This window comes from Piliocolobus tephrosceles, chromosome 1, assembly GCF_002776525.5.
Source record: "Piliocolobus tephrosceles isolate RC106 chromosome 1, ASM277652v3, whole genome shotgun sequence".
Taxonomy (NCBI): domain Eukaryota; kingdom Metazoa; phylum Chordata; class Mammalia; order Primates; family Cercopithecidae; genus Piliocolobus; species Piliocolobus tephrosceles.
This window is the reverse complement of record NC_045434.1, coordinates 196,147,243-196,166,954: the sequence shown is the minus strand read 5'-3', so window position 1 is coordinate 196,166,954 and position 19,712 is coordinate 196,147,243. Positions and strand designations below refer to the sequence as shown.

Genomic DNA, 19,712 nt, shown 5'->3' with positions numbered 1-19,712 from the left:
TGCCTGTTGAGGTTTTTTTTGTTTTTTTTTTTATCCGAGGCAGTCTCACTCTGTTGCCCAGGCTGGAGTGCACTGACGCCATCTTGGCTCACTGCAACCTCTGCCTCCCGGGTTCACGCCATTATCCAGCTTCATCCTCCCAAGTAGCTGGGGCTACAGGCGCCTGCCACCACGCCTAGCTAATTTTTGTATTTTTAGTAGAGACGGGGTTTCACCACGTAGGTCAGGATGGTCTCGATCTCCTGACCTCGTGATCCACCTGCCTCGGCCTCCCAAAGTGCTGGGATTACAGGCGTGAGCCACCACACCCGGCCTGCCTGTTGGGTTTATGTCCCCTTCTGTCATTGCCTGTTGGGTTGGAATTCTCTTCTGTTCCTGCCTATTGGAGATGTGTTCCCTCTGCCTTTGCCTGTTGGGTTCATGTCCCCATCTGTCTTTACCTATTGGGTACATGTCCCCTTCTGTCTCTGCCTGTTGGGCTTGTGCCCCATCTGTCTCTGCCTGTTGGGTTTGTATCCCTATCTGCCTACACACATTGGGGATGAGTCTCTGTCCACCTCTGTCTGTTAGATATGAGTCCCCTCCTGCTTCCCCTTATTGGGTACACGTCTCCATCTGTTTTCTATTGGATATGAATTCCTCCTGCCTCTGCCTATTGGGTGCGTGTCCTTATCCATCCCTGCCTGTTGGGTATGTGTTCTCTCCTGCTCCTGCCTGTTGGATGCCATTCTGTTTTTTTTTTTTTTTTTTTTGAGACAGAGTCTCGCTCCGTCGCCCAGGCTGGAGTGCAGTGGTGTGATCTCGGCTCACTGCAAGCTCTGCCTCCCGGGTTCACGCCATTCTCCTGCCTCAGCCTCCCAAGTAGCTGGGACTACAGGCACCCGCCACCTCGCCTGGCTAATTTTTTGTATTTTTAGTAGAGATGGGGTTTCATTGTGTTAGCCAGGGTGTTCTCGATCTCCTGACCTTATGATCCGCCTGCCTCGGCCTCCCAAAGTGCTGGGATTACAGACATGATGGATGCCATTCTTATCTGTTTCCACCTGTTGGGTGCCTGCTTCTGCCTGTTGGGTGTCTCTCTTCGTCTGCCTCCACATATCAGGCACCTGTCTTTGCCTGTTGGTTACCTGTTTGCTATTGGGTACCTCTCTGCTGTTGGGTACCTGTCTGCTCAGCAGCTGCACTGGCAGAGGGCTTTCCCTTTGCAGACCCCCAGGGAGGATGGGGGAATGGCCAGAGGGCAGCCCTCAGGCGCTGAGGAGTTGGGGAGAGAGAGGAAGGGAACGTGGTGAGGGTGTAGGCCTGGTGCTGGGAAACCACAGGCCCTGAGTGATTGGCTGCCCTGGGCTGGGCCCAGCCCCCGCCCTCACCCTGCACATCCGCCTTGGTCCCGGCCACCACCGCGGCAGCCCCGGACTCTGCCTGCTCCTGCCATGGTGCCGTGGCCCTGCTGGGCGGATGGAGCAGGATCCCAAGCCGCCCCGTCTGCGGCTCTGGGCCCTGCTCCCCTGGCTGCCCAGGAAGCAGCGGCCCAGGATCAGCCAGACCTCTCTGCCTGTCCCTGGCCCTGGCTCTGGCCCCCAGCGGGACTCGGTGAGTGTACCCAGATGTCTGGTCCTGGCCTGGCTGTGTCCCTCGCAGCAGGTGCCTGGGAAGCTAGTTTAGCGTAATCTGGCTTTGGGCTGTCCTGGCCCAGGCCTGGCCCTGCGGGGTGACTGGACCCTGCCCAGACTTGCTTCCTGGGTAAGTGAGGAGGCACTTCAGGGCTTCAAGGCAATGGCAGCAGATTAGAGGGAGGGTAGAGTCCTGGAATGGCTAGGACATGGCAAGGGGCTTCTAGTAGGTTTGTATGAGGGAAGTTTGGAAAGATGAGCCATGCAGTCTCTGGCCTTAATTCTGACCTGCTCCAGGCCAGCACTTACCAAGTTGATGGGGGAGTTTGGGTGACTCTTGGGTTTTTGTGCACGTCAGCCCTGTCCTACTGACGAGAGGGATCCCCTCATCCCATCCTGACCAGGAACGAAGGCCCAGCTCTACCTCCCCATATGAGAACAAACCTACTTCCTATTGTGGCAACCCTAAAGCAGCAGGGGGAGGGAAGCCCCACAGGCAGACCTGGGGCAGGTCTCTGGGTCTCAACCAGAGCCTGGGGTTGACTTAGCCTGGCCATGCCTGGGCATCCCTTTGGGCCTAACCAGGCCAGAGCATCGGGAGCAATAGGAGTGGTGCCTCTTCTGTTTGACCTCCCCAGCCTTTGAGGCCCTTTTGAAATCGATGACCTTGGAGGCTGGCCCTTCAGGGAAGTCGTCTGTTGAGCCTTTAGGTCTCATCTGCTGAGGTCTGGTGGGAATGGCCTTGGGCAGGGCAACTCCTGCTGCCCGGATGGGGCCCACCATGCCCACCAGCTCTGTCCCTCCACCAGGATGAGGGCGTCCTCAAGGAGATCTCCATCACGCACCACGTCAAGGCTGGCTCTGAGAAGGCTGATCCATCCCATTTCGAGCTCCTCAAGGTTCTGGGCCAGGGATCCTTTGGCAAAGTGAGTCATGAGCCCGTGGCTGTGAAGGTAACCCTCGTCATGTTAGAGGTGGGGGTCAAGGGTCACCTAGGGGCCCAAAGGATCAGAGGTCACCTTGGTACCCAGGGAGAACAAAAAGACCAGCTTGGGGCTCAGAGAAGATGGAGGTCAGCCTGGGCGCAGACCTTTCTCATCTTCTGCCCTGCTTCCCTCTCTGCCTTCTCAGGTCTTCCTGGTACGGAAAGTCACCCGGCCTGACAGTGGGCACCTGTATGCTATGAAGGTGCTGAAGAAGGCGACGCTGAAAGGTGAGTAGGGACACCTCCCTGTGCAGGACCCAGGCTGGGGTGAGGGAGGCGCCCAGACTTCAGGGGCCTTGGATCTGGCAAGGGAGACAGCTCTGTCTTCAGGAGCACCTAGTTCAAAGGTGGAGAAACAGGCCTATTTCTCAGCCATCTCTCCCCACCCAGTCCCCCTCCCCCTAAGCCAAGTGCCAGTGACTGGCTGTGAAGGTCTTGAAGGTGGTAATAGGGTAAATGTAATATGTTTGTCGGGGGCGGGGCCCTCAGCTACCAAGCTGGTCAAGCAGGGGCGTTCTTGACTGTTGATGCTAGCAGAGTCTGAGGGAGACCTCTGTGGCCCCTAACTCAGGGGCCTGAGAGAAGGGCGTGAGTGAAGATGCAGGGAGCCCAGGGAGGCAGCTGGGCCAGGCGAGAGAGGGTGAGTCCAGGCAGGGCCACAGAGCTGGATGGCAGAGAGGTTCAGAAGGGAACCCTGGGCCAAGGTTAGAGTTCTGGGGACTTACAAAGGATATGAGGATGGTTGGTAGTGGGCTTTGGGGTGGACACTGACCCCGTGGCCTGGGAGCCCGTGTGACCACTGACCCGGCGGAGTCGCAGCCAGGTGCTCTTCCTCGACCAAGTCTCCCTTTAAATAAAAGTCACGGCTGGACACGGCAGCTCACACCTGTAATCCCAGCACTGTGGGAGGCCGAGGCGGGTGGATCATTTGAGGTCAGGAGTTCAAGACCTGGCCAACATGTTGATACCCTGTCTCTACTAAAAATACAAAGAAATGAGCTGGGTGTGGTGGTGCGTACCTGTAATCCCAGTCAGAGCCAAGTCCCGGCTGGGGAGGTCATGGGGGCAGTAGGAGGCGTCAGCCTTAAGGATGTTATGGGTGGCTTTGGTCTCCTAAGGCCAGCCTGGTGGGGGTGGGAGTCATCCCCCAGGAGGTATGGTGGCAGCTTCAGGGGGAGGAGAAAGATGAAAAGCCTGGATTCCTGCTGTGAAGGGCTCACAGGCTGGGCGGGAGAGACTAAGCATACCCGACAGTGTGGTGCAGCTGGTGCTGAGACTGGTGTGCGTGGATATCCGACGGGCTGGGGAGCTGGGAGTGGTGGTGCAGCCTTGCAGAGGGTGGGCACAGAGGCCAAGGGGACACCTAAGGAGCGGTAAGCCTTGAAGGATGAGTGGATTTCTCCAGACCAAAAATGGTCGAGGAAGGGACCCGGGGAAGGAGAAACTGTTTGCCTGACCTAAAGTGCAGAAGTGGTTTCAAAATGTAAGGTAGGGCAGGGCGCGGTGGCTCAAGCCTGTAATCCCAGCACTTTGGGAGGCCGAGATGGGCGGATCACGAGGTCAGGAGATCGAGACCATCCTGGCTAACACGGTGAAACCCCGTCTCTACTAAAAAATACAAAAACTAGCCGGGCGAGGTAGCGGGCGCCTGTAGTCCCAGCTACTCCGGGAGGCTGAGGCAGGAGAATGGCGTGAACCCAGGAGGCGGAGCTTGCAGTGAGCTGAGATCCGGCCACTGCACTCCAGCCTGGGGGACAGAGCGAGACTCCGTCTCAAAAAAAGAAAAAAAAAAAAAAAGAAAAAGAAAATGTAAGGTAGGCTGGGCGCCATGGCTCATACCTGTAATCCTAGCACTTTGGAAGGCTGAGGCGAGTGGATCACTTGAGGTCAGGAGTTTGAGACCAGTCTGGCCAAACATGGAAAAACCCCATCTCTACTAAAATACAAAACTTAGCTGGGTTTGCTGGTTTGCACCTGTAGTCTCAGCTACTCAGGAGGTTGAGGCACAAGAATCGCTTGAACCCAGGAGGTGGAGGTTGCAGCGAGTCGAGATCGCGGCACCATACTCCAGCCTAGGCGATGAGAGCGAAACTCCATCTCAAAAAAAAAAAAAAAAAGGCCGGGCGCGGTGGCTCAAGCCTGTAATCCCAGCACTTTGGGAGGCCGAGACGGGCGGATCACGAGGTCAGGAGATTGAGACCATCCTGGCTAACACGGTGAAACCCCGTCTCTACTAAAAATACAAAAAACTAGCCGGGCGAGGTGGCGGGCGCCTGTAGTCCCAGCTACTCCGGAGGCTGAGGCAGGAGAATGGCGTAAACCCGGGCGGCGGAGCTTGCAGTCAGCTGGGGGCACGGCAAAAGAACCCGGCTAAAAAAAAAAGAAAAAAAGAAAAAAGAAAAAAAAAAAAAAAAAGGAAAAAGAAAATGTAAGGTGACCAAAGTAGTTAACTCTGGTGTGGTCCCTGTCATGTCTAGTGAGGAAAATACAAAAATTAAAATAGAGGAAGGGGCCCACTGATGTGAAAAGTGCCTTGAAGGGAACCAGCTCTACAGCCGTGTGTGCTGACACCGAAGGTGTGTTGGAAGGCAGCTGCAGCTTCTACTTGTAGCAAGGGCCAAGGATTGTGTCCTGAACAAGACTCTGGAAAGACGTGCGGGAGGAGCACATTGGCCAGATCTCCTAAGATAAGCAATTGTGAGCATCAATTCTAGAATGGCAGTGACGAATAAATAGAATTCATACTAGATGGATGGACTAGTGAAGGCTTTGGGACTATGAGGCTGGAGAGGAAACTGCCGATCCAGTACATGGACCAAAAAAGCCTTTAGTTTTGCACTGTGTGTATTGCTCAGACATTTTGTCTGGTCTTAGTAAGCATTCCTTAGCCTTCCACCTCTCCTTTTAATAGAAGTCAAGGCCGGGTGTGGTGGCTCACGCCTGCAATCCCAGCACTTTGGGAGGCCAAGGTGGATGGATCATTTGAGGTCAGGAGTTCAAGACCAGCCTGGCCAACATGGTGAAACCCTGTCTCTACTAAAAATACAAAAAAAAATGAGCCGGGTGTGGTGTGCCTGTAATCCCAGCTACTCGGGAGGCTGAGGCACGAGAAGCACTTGAACCTGGCAGGCAGAGGTTGCAGTGAGCCAAGATCACACCACTGCACTCCAGCTTGAGTGACAGAGTAAGACCCTGTCTCATAAAAAACAAACAAAAAAACAAAGGCCACATGAGAGGTCTGTCAAGGGATAATCAATATTGTAATAAACTTAAGTTGAAACACAGTGCCCAAAATGAACCTAGACAGCCAAGTCCAAAAGCCTGTTTTTTTTTTTTTCTTTCCCAAGGCAGAGTCTTGGCACATGCCACCAGGCACATGCCACCAGGCTGGCTACTTTTTTGTATTTTTTACTAGAGATGGGGTTTCACCACGTTGGCCAGGATGGTCTCGACCTCCTGACCTCATGATCTGCCTGCCTCGGCCTCCCAAAGTGCTGGGATTACAGGCATGAGCCACCACACCTGGCCCTAATTTTTGTATTTTTAATGCAGACAAAGTTTCACCATGTTGGCCAGGCTAGTCTCGAACTCCTGACCTCAAGTGATCCACCTGCCTCGGCCTCCCAAAGTGCTGGGATTACAGGCATGAGCCACCCCCGGCCCAAAAGCCTGTTCTAATCACACTAGAAAAATCAATAAAACATGATACTTGGTGGGCTTCAATAAATTTAGAAGACAACCTGAAAAAGAGAAGAGTGCTCTGAAGGAGAAGCACTGTAGGAATCCAGAAGGCCCTAACTCAGCTTGGCAAATTAAGGAGTGCTTCCTGGAGGAGGTGAGGCCTAAGCTGAGTCAAAGAACCTGCTGAGAATCAGAACTGCCCAACAACTTTTATTCTTTAAAAAAAAAAAAAAAAATATGTGAAGGGTGCCCGCCTAGACCCATGGATCGGAATTTTAGGCCCAGGGAATCTGCCTCTCCAGCTCCTCAGGTAGCCGTTCTTACCAGCCCCAACTGGAATTTGGGAATTTTTATGCCAGATGGAAAGCAGGTCTGGTGAAGGCATGCCAGGGGGAGGTGCAGAAGCAAAGTCTGAGGATGTGACAAAACAGAGCACCTGGGGAGCAGGTTGCTCAGACTGGCTGGTTAACAGGCCTTGATGGGGCGTGGTGGGAGAAGGGACCACAGAGATGGGCAGGGTGCCAAGGCCCCAGCTGTGGGCACTGCTGTGAGGGGTGGGAGCAAGGAGCCGGCCAAGGAGCCAGAAACAGACCGGGAAGGAAGAAACCTGAGGATTGAGTGTCCCCAAAGCCCTGGGTGAGGGGGCCTTGGGAGCTCAGTCCTGGAGGAACAAGTAGAAAAGAGATCCCTTAGCGGGGGCTTGGAAGTGGCTGTGTTGAGTGTCTAGACTACTGGTGACTTCCTTTCTCGTCTGGCCAGTACGTGACCGTGTCCGGACCAAGATGGAGAGAGACATCCTGGCTGATGTAAACCACCCATTCGTGGTGAAGCTGCACTATGGTAAAGCTGCAGGCCCTATCTGAGCTCCTACCCTACCCATCCTTCACCCTTGCCTGTGGTCTGTACATTCTCCCACCGCCTGCCTGGTAGGCCAAGGGAGCCAGGGCTGAAGGAGCAGGTCGTAAGGCCCGGGTGACTCTACCATTGCCTTTCTCCCTCTCCCCAGCCTTCCAGACCGAGGGCAAGCTGTATCTCATTCTGGACTTCCTGCGTGGTGGGGACCTCTTCACACGGCTCTCAAAAGAGGTGAGCTGACATCTACTGCCAGAGGGCCACGGGATGGAGCTGGGGGACAACAAGGCCTCCCATCCCAGGGCCCTGTACAGAATGTGTTCAGATGGCTTGAACCTGGAACCACCCAGGCCTACCTAGTGGCCCCTGGCCCAGGAAATACCATTCACCCTCGGACGGAGGCCACACGCTGGCAAAGTCTCTGAGAGTTTCTCCCAAGGAAACTGGGGAGCTAAGAGTTCCTCTCACCTCCGCACCTGCATTCTTCCAGGGCTGCTCTGAGCAGAGGTGTGAAGATAGGGGAGAAGCCCAAAGTCACCCAGAGAGCCAGAGACTTTAGCAGTCATCTCCCATATGTCATCCAACAGGATTTTGAACTAATATAAAAGGATTTGAGGCTGGGCGCGGTGGCTCACACCTGTAATCCCAGCACTTTGGGAGGCCGAGGTGGGCGGATCAGGAGGTCAGGAGATCGAGACCATCCTGGCCAACATGGTGAAACCCCGTCTCTACTAAAAATACAAAAATTAGCTGGGTATGGTGGAGTGTGTCTGTAATCCCAGCTACTCAGGAAGCAGAGGCACAAGAATCGCTTGAACCCGGGAGGTGGAGGTTGCAGTGAACCAAGATCGCGCCACTGCACTCCAGCCAGGCAACAGAGCGAGACTCCGTCTCAAAAAAATAAAAAAAAGATTTGAGCTAGAAAATGGGGTCATTCATACAATTCAGACTTTAAAGAGAATCTAGCCTTTTTTGTTTTTAATTGTAATTTTTTTTTTTTTTTTTTTGAGATGGAGTTTTGCTCTTGTCACCCAAGCTGGAGTGCAATGGCAGGGTCTCAGCTCACTGCAACCTCCGCCTCCCGGGTTCAAGCAATTCTCCTGCCTCAGCCTCCCGAGTAGCTGGGATGACAGGTGCATGCCACCATGCCTGGTTAATTTTTGTATTTTTAGTAGAGACGGGGTTTCACCATGTTGGCCAGGCTGGTCTCGAACTCCTGACCTCAGGTGATCCGCCTGCCTCAGCCTCCCAAAGTGCTGGCTGGGATTATAGGTGTAAGCTGGCGGCTTAAATTGTTATTTTCCCGAGTAGCTGGGATGACAGATTCATGCCACCATGCCTGGTTAATTTTTCTATTTTTAGTGGAGATGGGTTTCTCCATGTTGGCCAGGCTGGGCTCGAACTCCTGACCTCAGGTGATCCACCTGCCTCAGCCTCCCAAAGTGCTGGCTGAGATTATAGGCGTGAGCCACCGTGCCCGGCTTAAATTGTTGTTATTATTTTTTTATTTTTTTATTTTATTTTATTTTTTTTTGAGACGGAGTCTCGCTCTGTCACCCAAGCTGGAGTGCAGTGGCCGGATCTCAGCTCACTGCAAGCTCCGCCTCCTGGGTTCACGCCATTCTCCTGCCTCAGTCTCCCGAGTAGCTGGGACTACAGGCGCCTGCCACCTCGCCCGGCTAGTTTTTTGTATTTTTTAGTACAGACGGGGTTTTACCGTGTTAGCCAGGATGGTCTCGATCTCCTGACCTTGTGATCTGCCCGCCTCGGCCTCCCAAAGTGCTGGGATTACAGGCTTGAGCTACCACGCCCGGCCTACATTGTTATTTTAATGTTTGAATAGGTAATACATTTACATGATTCAAAAGAAAAATATTCACGAAGAAGTCTTACTCCCGCCCCAGCCCCCTCTATCCCCACCCATAGATAAACGTTATTATTGCTTTCTTGTTTAACTTTCCCATGTTTCTTTTGCAAACAAATCTGATATATGTTCATTCCTACCCCCACTTCCTTATGTAAAAAGTACTATTCTGTATACACTGTTCTGTACCTTGGTTTTTTCAAGATAGTACATCTTGGAGCTCACTCCATCTCAGAACACGGAGAAACTCCATGTTCTAGTTTATGGCTGCAAAGCGCTCCATTATGCAGGGGATACAGCTGCTTCCAGCCTTCTACTCTTGGACCCTAGGCCTTTTTCCGACCCCTTCTATTTCCGAACGATGCCACAATGAGTGGCTTGCGTATTAGTCATTTCATACTTCAGATCCTTTGTATTGCAAGAAGGCTATGTGGCCTGGGGTCTCCAAGGGTCCTCCCAGGGTGGCCCTTCAGGACCAGGAAGCTGCTGACTGCCCAGTGCCCCAGCTCTTAAGGAAGAGGAGAGCCCTGCTGAAGACCCCTCCTGTGTTTTGCAGGTGATGTTCACGGAGGAGGATGTGAAGTTTTACCTGGCCGAGCTGGCTCTGGGCCTGGATCATCTGCACAGCCTGGGTATCATTTACAGAGACCTCAAGCCTGAGAAGTGAGTGAAGCTCCAGCCCCATCCCAGCCTCCTCAGGGGAGGCCTCTTCTAGGATAGGGCCATCCTGAGGTGGGTGGGCATGGCTTTCTCCAGGAACGTCCTCCTGTCTTGGGCAATCTGAAGAATGGGTGAGTGGGGTGGGTGGTAGTGCCAGCTGCCCAGTCGCTAATGCTACCGTTCCCAAGGGCCAGGTACCTTCCATGCAGGTAATGTTGCCCATCTTTTTTTTTCTAATCTAGTGTGACATTTGAGATGCTACCTTTAGAGGTCTTTCCTTGATACAGCCCTGTAGAATTTTCCCTATTATCTAACTACCCTCAAATGATAACTAAGGAGCCAGGGCAGGTGGTGAGTTTGAATAAGATCTGCGTTTAGTGTTAGGTAGCCTTGTATTCAAATCCTGTCTCCACCTACTAGCTAGACCTACTAGCTTGATGACTGTAGAGCTACTTAACTGCCCTGAGCCTTAGTGTTTCCCCATTAGCAAAATGGGACCCTAATAGTACCTGCCTCACACAGTTGCTTCAAGGATTAGCAAAAAAGATAGGCAACATCCCTGCATGGCACTGCTAGCACCCTGCAACGCCCACCCTGTCATCAGAGATAATTGGGTGGAGAACCTCCTCTGGGCTGAGCCCAACTCCCACAGCCCTGTGGTGACACCATCACCCCCACGGCCACAGCTGAGGAGCCCTGACCCCTATTCCTCTATTACAGCATCCTTCTGGATGAGGAGGGCCACATCAAACTCACTGGTGAGTGGAGGCCGCCTGCCCCCTTGGGCCCCAGGGCAGGGCAGGGCAAGGTCCTAATAGGTCTCACTGAGTGCTGGGGGCTCATTCTTCCTGAGAAGCCGTGCCTGTTACTTGGAAGTGTTCAAAAACTCAGGCCTCAGACTCAGGAACACCCTCAGTTGGAATCCCAACCCCTCATTGTGTAACGTTGGGCAAGTCACCTGACCTCTCTGGGCCTTAGCTTCCTCCTGAGTGTCATGGGGGTGATGTCTTTTGGCCTCTGGGCACGGGGGTTGGGTGTGCAAAGGGTGGCAGCAAGGAAGGCAGGATTCCTGAGGTGTGTCCTCCTGCCCTCCTTGCTGTAGACTTTGGCCTGAGCAAGGAGGCCATTGACCATGAGAAGAAGGCCTACTCCTTCTGCGGGACAGTGGAGTACATGGCCCCCGAGGTCGTCAACCGCCAGGGCCACTCCCACAGTGCGGATTGGTGGTCCTATGGGGTGTTGATGGTGAGTGCCCAGACAGGGGTAAAGGATCCAGCCCAAGCCTCTGGCCTCAGTCTTCCCATCTGTACAGTGAGGGGTTGATCATCTCTAGGGCTCTCCCCGTCTCCTCTCACAGCCAAGCTGGCCTCACCCTATATGCAGCTGTGGTTTTCTTCCTTGGAAGGATCCCAGGCTCAACCCCACCTGGGACGCACCTAACCCTGTGCTGGCCTTCTCCCCAGCCTTGCGCCCCCACTGCTGCGCCTGGTGGTCTGGGTTGGCAGAGGCCAGAGGGACGGACGTAATTCTTGCTTCAGGAAGACTTGGATATATCAGCAAGAATCCTGGGACTAGGGCAGAGGGGCCTGGATGGGAGGAGGCGGGAGGTGTGTGGGAGACAGGGATCAGAGCCTGAATAGACCCTTGTCCTCTGCAGTTTGAGATGCTGACGGGCTCCCTGCCCTTCCAGGGGAAGGACCGGAAGGAGACCATGACATTGATACTGAAGTAAGCCCCAGCCCTGCCCTGATAACAATGGACTCCTCCAAGCCCCAGCCCCAGTTTGGGGGTCAGAATATTATTACCCTGTCCCTGCCTCAGATTCCCTTTCTAATGAGACTCTCCTCTGGGTTAAACATTATACCTTCCTTTTTCATCCATGGGGGCCTGTGGTTGGGAACCCTGAAGTCTTTGGGAAGTGAATTAGTGGATGGCTTGTCTAGACTGAGCTGGGAACTAAACCTGGACAGGGGCCGGGGCAGATGGGGCCTCTGGGGCGGGGCTCGGCCTTGATGAGTCCCGGGGGCTGTTTCAGGGCGAAGCTAGGCATGCCCCAGTTTCTGAGCACCGAAGCCCAGAGCCTCTTGCGGGCCCTGTTCAAGCGGAATCCTGCCAACCGGCTCGGTAAGCAGCCCCAGCTCGGAGGAGGGGATGTGGCGATGGGGAGCCGGGTACAGCTGCAGCCTAGGCCACAGGGCCACATCTGGGCTGAAAGGGGCCGTTGTGCTTTGTGTGGGCAGACAATGCCGCGGGCCACCCTGCCTTCTGGCTCCATGTGTGGTGTTGTGGAGGGGGGAGCTGACCTGTGTGTAGGGGGAAGGCAGGAACTGAGTCATCCCTACTCCCTCTGGGGACAAGGACAGAGGCCCCTACACAGCTTCTCCGCCAAGGCTGCTGGCACAAGAGAAAGGGCATGAGCTCAGGAGTCAGAAGGCACAGGTCCCAATCCCGGCTCTGCGTCAGGTCCCCACTGCCTGGCACGAAACAGTCCCTGTATAAATACTTGTTAAACGAATGAGGCCACTTATGAACTAAGTAACCCTGGGCAGGTGACTTCACCTCTCTACACCCAGGTTCCTCGTCTCAATGGGAGATGATGATCCCAAGCTTGCTTCAGGGCTCTGTTGACGAAATGAGGTTGTGTGAACATGCCGGCATGTAGTAGGTGTCCAGTGTGTGCTGGCTGCCCTGGCTCCTGGGTTCATCTGGTCCATGACCAGCTGTGTAAGGTCCAGTCCAGGCCCCTGGGGTCGAATGGAGTGACAGCCTGTTCTATGGTTGAAAATGTCAATGGGATAAGAGGAACAGAGATGAGGCTTGCGTTGGAATGAGGTGGGGCTCTCTGTAGGTCTCAGAACAAGCTCAGCTTCTGTTCTGACTGTGTGGCCTTGGAGAAGTTGCCTAAAGGCCCCTAAAGGGCCTTCCTCCTCCCACTAGTACATTGGAACTTCTTCATCAGAAGCTCCAGAAAGTGGAAAATGCTGAGTAGGTGACAGGCCTTAGGGTGATGGCTGGGTAGATTTGAGGCAGAGTGAGCCCATTTTCCCCTCTGCTCCAGCAGCTGGTCCCAGAGCCCTGTGAGGCTGCTGGGCGGGCAGGGTGGTGTCTGGGAGTTGCGCCAGCCAGGGACAGACCCTTCATTTGGGCTCTTTCAGGCTCCGGCCCTGATGGGGCAGAGGAAATCAAGCGGCATGTCTTCTACTCCACCATTGATTGGAATGTGAGTGTGTCCACCCATGCCAGGGCTCCGGCCAGGGCTCCAGCCATCTTGGCCACAGGAAGGGTGGTGGGAGGGGAGCCTCTGCTAGCAAGGGCCCCAGACGCAGGAGCAGAGGGTCACAGCCTGCCCTTGAAGACAAGGGCTGGCCTCCTGAGGGCAAACAAATATGCTGTTGTCTGCTGGGCAACATGGCCTATGTTCCAAGCCCAGCACCTCCTCCTGCATGGGGCTCCTGGTGGGCTGTTGAGGGTGCTGTGGTGACCAGGGTGCCCACCCCACTGTGCAGAAGCTATACCGTCGTGAGATCAAGCCACCCTTCAAGCCAGCAGTGGCTCAGCCTGATGACACCTTCTACTTTGACACTGAGTTCACGTCCCGCACACCCAAGGGTGCGTCTCTTATCTGTTTTGTCTGTCTTGGGCTGGTACAGGAGAGAAGCCGGGAGTCGGTGGCAGCTTGCGGGGTAGAGATAGTCAGGGACACTGACAGGCCGAGGTGTGTGGATGGGCAGGCGGGTGAGTTTCTGGCTCCGTGGGGCTCTGACTTTCGCCCTGTCTCACTCTGCCTGACTCTCTCACCCTGGGGTTCTGTGGGTCTCTTTGTGTCTGGTGAGAGAGTAGGAGTGGGGGTGTGTGGGTGGTGAAGGCCACAGTAGAAAAGTCAGGACCCCTGCCAGGGGCACCTTCCAGCCCACTGGGAAGACCAAACACATCAGGCTTACCATCACGTCAGGGAGAAGGAATCTGACCCAGCCACACTGTGTGGTGGCTGAGCAGAGGTGACAGTGCCCATAGATCAGGGACAGGCATGGGAATCAGCTTTGGCTGCCCTGACTGCCGGGCCTCCGTGTACTTACCTGGAACAAGGGCACAGCCACAAACCCACTCATTTCCTGGGGTTGCTACAAGAAGCCACTGAAGGAGCTTCTGGGAAGGAGCCGGGTGAATCCTAACTTTTTGGCCAGATATTGACAGTGGGTGTGGGGTGGAATGTTCTGGGAGGCCTCCTATAAGGGCATGTTTTAGGAGAGGGGGTGCTTTTTCTTTTTTCTTTTCTTTTTTTTTTTTTTGAGACGGAGTCTCGCTCTGTCGCCCAGGCTGGAGTGCAGTGGCCGGATCTCAGCTCACTGCAAGCTCCGCCTTCTGGGTTCACGCCATTCTCCTGCCTCAGCCTCCTGAGTAGCTGGGACTACAGGCGCCCGCCACCTCGCCCAGCTAGTTTTTTTGAATTTTTTTAGTAGAGACGGGGTTTCACTGTGTTAGCCAGGATGGTCTCGATCTCCTGACCTCGTGATCCGCCCGTCTCGGCCTCCCAAAGTGCTGGGATTACAGGCTTGAGCCACCGCGCCCGGCCTCTTTTCTTTCTTTTCGAGATGGAGTCTCGCTCTGTTGCCCAGGCTGAAGTGCAGTGGTGCCATCTCGGCTCACTGCAACCTCTGCGTCCTGGGTTCAAGCGATTCCCCTGCCTCAGCCTCCCGAGTAGCTGGGATTACAGGCATGTGCCAGCATGCCTGGCTAATTTTTGTATTTTTAGTAGAGACGGGGTTTCACCATGTTGGCCAGGCTGGTCTCGAACTCCTGACCTCAAGTGATCCACGAGGGGTGCTTTTCTCACTGTACTTACACACCTCTGATGACAGGGACAGCAGTTCTCCAAGCAATCCGCTGGGCAGTGTGACACGTGCAGCTTTGTAGAAGTCAGGGGCCGGAGAAGCAGCATGAGGCAAGGCTTCTCAGAGGAGGGAGCGAGTGAGCTGAGTCTTGAAGGATAGGCAAGCAGTGGATTATCTAGTTAAAGGGAACAGTGTGTGCAAGGGCTCAGAGACCCCTTTAAGGATCCGGGAAGTCCAACGTGGCTCAGCTGTGGTGTGGAGAGAGCGAAGAGGAGGATCACAAGGCCCTCCATTGCCAGACTCAGAAGCTGGGATTACTCCTGAAGGCAGAGGGACACCTTTGAAAGGTGCGGGCAGGGTGGCAGATTTGTGATTGGAACCTTCCCTTGGGCTACTGTGCAGAGATGGACCTGAAGGGGCTGATGTAAGACGGAGGAGCTGGGGAGGGAGCATCCAGGAAGGGATGAACTGTCTTGGCCTGGGATGGAAGTGGATGTGAGAGTCTTTAATGTTCCTCATGCATCAGGACTGGACTGGTCTAAACACATATGAGCAGTTGGGCTAAGGCCTGGGACGGACAGGCCCTCTGCAGGCTCCCGCCATGGCCAGCCCCTGAGGCAGGTCTGAGGCCCTGTGCTCCCCCTTTGCTGGGCTGCCTCAGGGTCGAGGGGACCTCACCAGGTACCCTCACATTCCCCTCCCGCCCCTGCAGATTCCCCAGGCATCCCCCCTAGCGCTGGGGCCCATCAGCTGTTCCGGGGCTTCAGCTTCGTGGCCACCGGCCTGATGGAGGACGACGGCAAGCCTCGCGCCCCGCAGGCACCCCTGCACTCGGTGGTACAGGTGAGGGGGGCAGGGGGCTGCTGCTCCGTTATCCTTTTCTAAAGAATGGCTGTGAATACAGGCTCTGAGTTGGACAGAACCGGGTTCATACCCTCATGCCACTGTGGGACCCGTAGGGCCTCCAACATAAAACAGGGACAGTAAGGCCCACCTCACACTGTGGCCCTGATAACTGGACGATGACATGGCTATTCATTTCCCAGCACAGAGCAGGGTCTGGGTACATGCCAGGGGGTGCCCAGGGTGGTGGTGCAGAGTGACTGTCGTGTCTCTGGCATAAGGGTAGCGAAGGGCTTGTATCTCTTCACACTTGTTCCCCATTTGTACACTTCCACTGCCTCATGAAAGTTTCGGGTTGAGAGGCAAGAACGTAGACTGTGGAGCTCATTGCATGGGTTCCAGATTCACAAGATAATGGACGTTGGGGTTTTTTTTGTTTGTTTTTGAGACGTAGTCTTGCTCTGTTGCCCAGGCTGGAGTGCAGTGGCACAATGTCAGCTCACTGCAGCCTCCACCTCCCAGATTCAAGCAGTTCTCCTGCCTCAGCCTCCCGAATAGCTGGGACTACAGATGTACACCACCACACCCAGCTAATTTTGTTGTTGTTGTATTTTTAGTAGAGACAGGATTTTACCATGTTGGCTAGGCTGGTGTCAAACTCCTGACCTCAAGTGATCCACCCACCTCAGCCTCCCAAAGTGCTGAGATTACAGACATGAGCCACCCGACCAGATAATGGACTTTGGATGAGATACTTTCCTTCCTGGTGCCTCAGTTTCCTTATCTGTAAATGGGGAAATGATAGAAGCTTCCTCCATAGAGCTAGCTGTTATGAGGATTATTAGAGTTAATACATGTAAAGTTAAAGTGGGCTGGGCACGGTGGCTCATGCCTGTAATCCCAGCACTTTGGGAGGTCGAGGAGGGTGGATTGCTTGAGGCAGGAATTTAAACAAACCCGTCTGGCCAACATGGTGAAACCCCATCTCTAAAAATACAAAAATCTGACGGGCGTGTTGGCGTGGGCCTATAGTCACAGCTACTTGGGAGGCTGAGACACGAGAATTGCTTGAACCCGGGAGGCAGAGGTTGCAGTAAGCCGAGAATGCACCACTGCACTCCAGCCTGGGCAACAGCGCAAGACTCTATCTCAAAAAATAAATGAATAAAAAATAAAGTTAAGGTGACTATGTAATTTATTTTCCAAACTGGGACATCTTTATCCAGGACAAATATTAAATCAGACTGGATGCAAGGACCGCAGGCGCAAGCCAGGGCTGGCCGCGGGGCATGCAGTCACCTGATGAAAGTGCTTAGAATACTGCCTGGCACGCAGCACACACTAAGCACCATTCAGCATTGCTATGGCTAATGTCCCAGAACCTTGAGACACCCCCTGAGTTGAGCTGTGACACCCCAGAAAGGGGAGGCAAGTCACTCAAAGCCATACTTAGTGGCACAGCTGGAACTCAGCTCAGGGCTCCTGTATCCCTCCCAGGCCTGCCCAGGCTTTTCAGAACTAAAATCCTCTCCATGTGTGTTGTGACCCTCTTGCCCACTCCCCACACTGCCCTCTGACCACGGGCTGCAGTCCAGGCAGGCTAGGAGCCAGCGAGTGTGCCCAACATATAGAGTAGAAAACTGAGGCCCAGAGAGGGGCAGGCTCTCACCTGCAGTCACATGGCCAACACTCTACCCCAAGTCTCCTGGCCCTTCCCTGGTGCTGTCTCTACTGAGCCAAGACCTTCAGTGCTGGGAGATGACCCTTAGCATTCTGGAGCCAGGGGTCAGCCACAATTTTTGGTCTCCTACAGCAACTCCATGGGAAGAACCTGGTTTTTAGCGACGGCTACGTGGTAAAGGAGACGATTGGTGTGGGCTCCTACTCTGTGTGCAAGCGCTGTGTCCACAAGGCCACCAACATGGAGTATGCTGTCAAGGTGGGCCTCCTGACCACGTCTCAGCCAAGGCTGCCGGGCCGGGGGCAGGTCCCCGTCTGGTGGGGAGGGGTGGTGCCTGAGCTCTGCAGATGTATGAAAGGTTGTGTGGCCGAGACCTCCAGGCCTGCTTCATGGCAAGGAAGGACCCTGGAGCCTGTCACCCTGACACTGCCACATGCACCCACTTTCTTCAGGTCATTGATAAGAGCAAGCGGGATCCTTCAGAAGAGATTGAGATTCTTCTGCGGTACGGCCAGCACCCCAACATCATTACTCTGAAAGATGTGAGTGGGAGTCCTTAAGACTGGGGTGGGGACCAGGAACTCGACTCTCCAGGATTTGTCTCAGGGTTGCCATTCCTTTGACTTCTCATCCTCTTTCCAGTGGTCATGTGGAGGGGAAAGAGGTCCCTTGGTCCCTCCAGTCTGCCCATACCCCAAGGGCCCTCCTTCAGACTCAGGCATTTTCTGAGGACGTTCTTGCCTGTCAGGGGACCAGTGTCAGCATCCTCCTTTTGGGGAAGGCGGGGCCACTGAAGAGCAAGCAGAATACCTGGCTAAGGCTCATGTCATTCTTCCCTGCTCTGGGGCGCTGCTGACCAGGGGGCCCAGGCCTGACACTGGGGAGAAGAGCCTGATGGTGAGGTCTTCGGCAGGTGTACGATGATGGCAAACACGTGTACCTGGTGACAGAGCTGATGCGGGGTGGGGAGCTGCTGGACAAGATCCTGCGGCAGAAGTTCTTCTCGGAGCGGGAGGCCAGCTTCGTCCTGCACACCATCGGCAAAACCGTGGAGTATCTGCACTCACAGGGGGTGAGTCTGGAGTCAGGGAGGCGGTAGGGGGATGCCAAGGGTCATACCATCAGCAGAGCACATGAACCACATGCTGGCCCAGGAATGGCAACCTCCAGCTAGCCAAATTGAGGGAAGACTAGGCTGGGTCAGGGGATGCGTGCAAAGGAGGGAGGGAGAGATGTGGTCAATTGTGAAAGGGAAGGTATGGAAAGTTATTCAGTATCTACTGTGTGCCAGTCACCATGGTAAGGTTTAGCATAAGATGAAGTTTCCAGGCCAGGCGCAGTGGCCCATGCCTGTAATCCCAGCACCTTGGGAGGCCAACGCAGGCAGATCACTTGAGGTCAGGAGTTTGACACCAGCCTGGCCAACATGGTGAAACCCGATCTCTACTAAAATACAAAAAAATTAGCCGGGTTTGGTGGCGGGCGCCTGTAATCTCAGCTACTTGGGAGGCTGAGGCAGGAGAATGACTTGAACCTGGGAGGTGGAGGTTGCAGTGAGCCAAGATCACACCATCGCACTCCAGCCTGGGCAATAGAGCGAAACTCCATCTAATAAATAAATAAATACATAAATAAGATAAAGTTTCCTTACATTATCTCAATTGGTTTTCACAACAACTCTGAGATAGATGCTGTTACTGGTCCCACTTCACAGGTAAGAAGACCAGAGCTCAGAGATGAAAGTTCATTTGCTCAAGATTATATAGCCAGGGAAGAATGGAAGAATTTCAGACTGAAGAATTTAGGTGGGGAGTGGGTTTTGAGTTAGGAAGCAGCAGGGTCACCGTGGGGGAGCCGCAAGGCTTCAGGGAGGTGAATTCGACTGTGGGTTCAGTTGCTAAGGCAGAGGAAATGGATGCAGGAGGAAATTCTGCTGGAAACGTAGCCGGGACTACAGAAGAGGTGTAGCTCCAAATGGCAGAGTTTGGCCTTTATCACTGCACAAGGCAGGTGAGCACTAGATGATGGTGAGGTAGGAAAGTTCATTACAGTGGATTAAAGCCCAAAACAGTAGCATTAGTTTCTCTCTGCATGAGGTGATGTTTTAGGGTACGTCTGATCAGACAACATGGGGGTTAAGAATGTAGGCTCTGGGCCAGGCGAGGTGGCTCACGCCTGTAATCCCAGCACTTTGGGAGGCCGAGGCGGGCAGATCACGAGGTCAGGAGATCAAGACCATCCTGACTAACACGGTGAAACCCCATCTCTACTAAAAATACAAAAAAATTAGCCCGGCCTGGTGGCGGGCGCCTGTGGTCCCAGCTATTCAGGAGACTGAGGCAGGAGAATGGTGTGAACCCGGGAGGCGGAGCTTGCAGTAAGCCGAGATCACGCCCCTGCACTCCAGCCTGGGCAACAGAGCGATACTCTATCTCGAGGAAAAAAAAAAAAAAAGGAATGCAGGCTCTGAATCCACCTGGCTGAGTCCAGGTCTTGGTGTATGAGGTTGTTAACTTGTTTTCACATAGTACCCAGTCCATAGACACATTTCCCCTATTGTCCTGTTTTTTTGTTTTTTGTTTTTTATTGTTGGAGACGAAGTCTCACTCTTGTCACCCAGGCTGAAATGCAATGGCATGATCTTGGCTCACTGCAATATCTGCCTCCCAGGTTCAAGTGACTCTCCTGCCTCAGCCTCCCG

The 19,712-nt window shown here is 54.1% G+C and overlaps 1 protein-coding gene across 3 annotated transcripts in view; it reads left to right on the top strand.

The window, feature by feature from the left end:
* RPS6KA1 (ribosomal protein S6 kinase A1) overlaps positions 1-19,712 on the top strand; it is a 46,387-nt gene that overhangs the window by 14,750 nt on the left and 11,925 nt on the right. For 2 of the 3 annotated variants that reach the window (XM_023219549.2, XM_023219550.3), the window contains 15 exons: positions 2,423-2,539; positions 2,745-2,826; positions 7,039-7,119; positions 7,286-7,365; positions 9,552-9,658; positions 10,376-10,413; positions 10,758-10,900; positions 11,313-11,383; positions 11,691-11,779; positions 12,811-12,875; positions 13,162-13,264; positions 15,200-15,330; positions 17,144-17,269; positions 17,464-17,553; positions 17,925-18,083. In XM_023219549.2, coding sequence (XP_023075317.1) covers positions 2,423-2,539; positions 2,745-2,826; positions 7,039-7,119; positions 7,286-7,365; positions 9,552-9,658; positions 10,376-10,413; positions 10,758-10,900; positions 11,313-11,383; positions 11,691-11,779; positions 12,811-12,875; positions 13,162-13,264; positions 15,200-15,330; positions 17,144-17,269; positions 17,464-17,553; positions 17,925-18,083 — 1,482 coding nt within the window. Of the gene's footprint in view, positions 1-1,379; positions 1,594-2,422; positions 2,540-2,744; positions 2,827-7,038; positions 7,120-7,285; positions 7,366-9,551; positions 9,659-10,375; positions 10,414-10,757; positions 10,901-11,312; positions 11,384-11,690; positions 11,780-12,810; positions 12,876-13,161; positions 13,265-15,199; positions 15,331-17,143; positions 17,270-17,463; positions 17,554-17,924; positions 18,084-19,712 lie in introns of those variants that run through there. The other variant, XM_023219547.3, reaches the window with a different exon arrangement.